Here is a 4,000-nt window from a genome sequence, read left to right as displayed (position 1 = left end):
TCTTTGTGTGACGCGGGGAGCGGTGGCGCTGCGGTTAGCGCGGCGACTATCTGAGCCGCGCCCTCGATCTCCCCTAGGTCGGCTCAGCCTTAAAGACGCGAATGGCTACTCGTTCGCAATGAGCCCGGGGTGGTGTCTAAACGCCAGTGGCGGGCATACAAAGGCGCTTGACATTTTTAATCTGTCTTCTTGGTTCTTTCGGTGAAGTCACGTAGAAGGGAAATAATAAAATAATAAAAATAAACCATAATAAAATACAATTCTCACGACGTTTCGGCCACAACGCAAGCAGCCGTCTTCAGGTGGAGAACAGGTCTGTCGAGAAGACATTCATTCAGACTCTGTCTTCTCGACAGACCTGTTCTTCACCTGAGGACGGCTGCTGGCGTTGTGGCCGAAACGTCGTGAGAATTATTTTTATTATGTTTTGTTTTTATTATTTTATTATTTCCCTTCTACGTGACTTTACCGAAAGAACCAAGAAGATGAATCCCTGCAGTCACGAAAGCTTTAAATCAACATTTTTAATCTGAGTACGCGTTTGTACACGCGTAGCATAGTTCTTACATATTTAATGTCTAAACGTGTTTGTGCTTTTTAAATATTCAATTCGCAATGTGTTTAATTGGTGAACGTTGAATTGCTGCGTGAAGGGTTAAGCGCAGCCCCTGCAATTTCCTGCTCACACCACTGCTGGCGGATGAGACCCAAGGACTCACACAGAGACGCATAGACTCGCATAGAGACCCATAGACTCACACAGAGACCCATAGACTCACACAGAGACCCATAGACTCACATTGACCGTTATAACGTGTTCCGCATTATAACGAGGAGTCCTGTTCCCGCGTTGTAGCGTGAACACCACCACACTCAACAATCGCCGTTTATTACACCCCGCAGTTTTGTAGCAATGGCAGCAGCAGCCAATTAGGGCAATTAAGTAGCATTAACATCACACACGCGGTCTCCCAAGTCGTCATCACCCCCACGGTCTGTCTCAACAATCAACAAGTGGGTCGATAAAGCGAGTAACTCTATTGTATTCAGACGTTCGCCCGCATGCCCCGCTAAATCGTGGAGGTCATGGACGCTCGTACAGGGACCCACAGATGCCACATAGAGACCCACAGACTCACATAGAGACACATAGACTCACACAAAGGCCCACAGACTCACATAGAGACCCATAGACTCACACAGAGAGCCATAGACTCACACAGAGACCCATAGACTCCTCACACAAAGACCCATAGACTCACACAGAGACCCATAGACTCACACAGAGACCCATAGACTCACACAGAGACCCATAGACTCACACAGAGACCCACAGACTCACATAGAGACCCATAGACTTACATAGAGACCCACAGACTCACACAGAGACCCATAGACTCGCACAAAGACCCACAGACTCGCACAGAGAGACATAGACTCACATAGAGACCCATAGACTCACACAGAGACCCATAGACTTCACACAGAGAGACATAGACTCACACAGAGACCCATAGACTCACACAGAGACCCATAGACTCACAGAGAGATCCATAGACTCACACATAGACCCATAGACTCACACAGAGACCCATAGACTCACATAGAGACCCATAGACTCACACAGAGAGACATAGACTCACACAGAGACCCATAGACTCACACAGAGAGACATAGACTCACACAGAGACCCATAGACTCACACAGAGAGACATAGACTCACACAGAGACCCATAGACTCACACAGAGAGCCATATACTCACACAGAGACATATGAACTCACAGAGACCCATAGACTCACACAGAGACCCATAGACTCACATTGAGACCCATAGACTCACACAGAGACCCATAGACTCACACAGAGACCCATAGACTTACATTGAGACCTATAGACTCACACAGAGACCCATAGACTCACACAGAGACCCACAGACTCACATAGAGACTCATAGACTCACATAGAGACCCACAGACTCACACAGAGACCCATAGACTCACATAGAGACCCACAGACTCACATAGAGACCCATAGACTCACATAGAGACCCACAGACTCACACAGAGACCCATAGACTCACATAGAGACCCACAGACTCACACGGAGAGCCATAGACTCATACAAAGACCCATAGACTCACACAGAGACCCACAGACTCACACAGAGACCCACAGACTCACACATTGACCCATAGACTGACACAGAGAGCCATAGACTCACACAGAGACACATAGACTCACACAGAGACAGACTCATGCAGAGACCCGTAGACTCACACAGAGACCCGTAGACTCACATAGAGACCCAACAACTCACAGAGACCCAAAGACTCACGAAGATCCATAGACTCGCACAGAGACCCATAGACTCACACAGAGGCACATAGACTTACACAGAGACCCACAGACTCACACAGAGACCCATAGACTCACATAGAGACCCACAGACTCACATAGAGACTAATAGACTCACACAGAGACCCATAGACTCACACAGCGACCCACAGACTCACACAGCGACCCATAGACTCTAACGGAGTGTAACATCTTTACCAAGTGACCTTTTCATCATTGACGCTCACCACAATAATGATGTCATCGCGACAAATATTTCGCGGAGCAAATCCACTCAACCCAAAATCGTTCCACGTGTAGACGATGCCGATTTCCAGTCTCTCTCCCGGTGACGAACCGCGTTACGATTTTAAATTGCCGTGCCCATTCGCGTTGCGGAGTTCATCAGCAAACGACTCACGAGTGGCTATCACAATTCCTACAATGCATAAGGATGAGCGGTTCCAGCGGTGTCAAGATCGGCCTCTGTGGAGGAGGAGGCTCGTGAAGGACGCTGCTGCTACTGGGCGGTGCCAGGCTACGTTCACCTTGAGGAGGCTACTGGGCGGTGCCAGGCTAGGTGCACCTTGAGGAGGCTACTGGGCAGTTGGAGGCAGTCGCCCTCCAACAACAACGGAGGGCGGAGGAGCGACGCTCACAACAACGAGCGGAGCGTCGGGCGGCTAAAGCGCAGCGAGTTGGCGCCAGGGTCGCAAACGGGTAGCCGGGTATCGGGTAGGGTAGGGTAGCCGGGTATCGGGTAGGGTACGGGTATCGGGTAGGGTAGGGTACGGGTATCGGGTAGGGTATCGGGTATCGGGTAGGGTACGGGTATCGGGTAGGGTAGGGTACGGGTATCGGGGAGGGTATCGGGTATCGGGTAGGGTACGGGTAGCCGGGTATCGGGTAGGGTACGGGTATCAGGTAGGGTATCGGGTATCGGGTAGGGTACGGGTAGCCGGGTATGGTACGGGTAGCCGGGTATCGGGTAGGGTACGGGTATCGGGTACCCGGTTGCGACCTCTGACCTGCAGTCACGAAAGCTTCAAATCCTCTTCCGCCTACGACAGATCGCCCGCTCACCCGCCCGCTCGCCCGCCCGCTCGCTCGCTCACGAAGGCGACCGAGAGAGCGGTCAACCGAAGTCGACCTTTCGGAGGCAGCTACAAAAACTCCACGGGGCCGTGGGATAGTCCACCTCTCACCTTCATAGTCGGCCTCCGGGGAGTCGCTCCTTCCGTGGAAACTCACGTCCAGATCGGGAGTCCACCCGGTTGTTGACCGGGGCGGTAATCCATCTTAAGTCCACCTTCTGGTCATTCGCAATCCACAGCGAGTCCAACTTTTGTCATTGAAATCACCGACGGTTCAACTTCATGTCATTATTTTACACCTCAAATGTCCACCGATTCGTCAGTCTCATGGGGGTCGTTCACCTTGTGGTGGCAGACGACCCTACGGAGTCCACCTTCTGATCATTTACAATCCACAGTGAGTCCACCTTTTGCAGGCCACCTCAACCGATTGTCCACCCCATCGCCCGAACTTTCCTGGCCCACGGTGCATTTAATTGAACATCACTTCCATTGTCCACCTTTCAATCAATTACCGACCATCTGAATGTCCACCGACGTTGACACCACCCGCGTGCTTGTCCACCTTGTTT

At 51.3% G+C, this 4,000-nt stretch overlaps 1 protein-coding gene across 1 annotated transcript in view; it reads right to left on the bottom strand.

Annotated features, from left to right (window-relative positions):
• Positions 1–3,545, bottom strand: part of LOC133357720 (tumor suppressor candidate 3-like) — a 20,043-nt gene extending 16,498 nt beyond the window's left edge. Inside the window, exon 1 of the mRNA XM_061575815.1 lies at positions 3,540–3,545. Within this exon, the coding sequence (XP_061431799.1) occupies positions 3,540–3,545 (6 nt within the window). The remainder of the gene's footprint in view (positions 1–3,539) is intronic.
• Positions 3,546–4,000: the final 455 nt, after the last annotated feature.

This window comes from Lethenteron reissneri, chromosome 59 (assembly GCF_015708825.2).
Source record: "Lethenteron reissneri isolate LAM-NWPU_2019-01 chromosome 59, ASM1570882v1, whole genome shotgun sequence".
NCBI classification, from domain to species: domain Eukaryota; kingdom Metazoa; phylum Chordata; class Hyperoartia; order Petromyzontiformes; family Petromyzontidae; genus Lethenteron; species Lethenteron reissneri.
The sequence above is the reverse complement of the archived record's forward strand: the minus strand, read 5'-3'. Positions and strand labels throughout refer to the sequence as shown.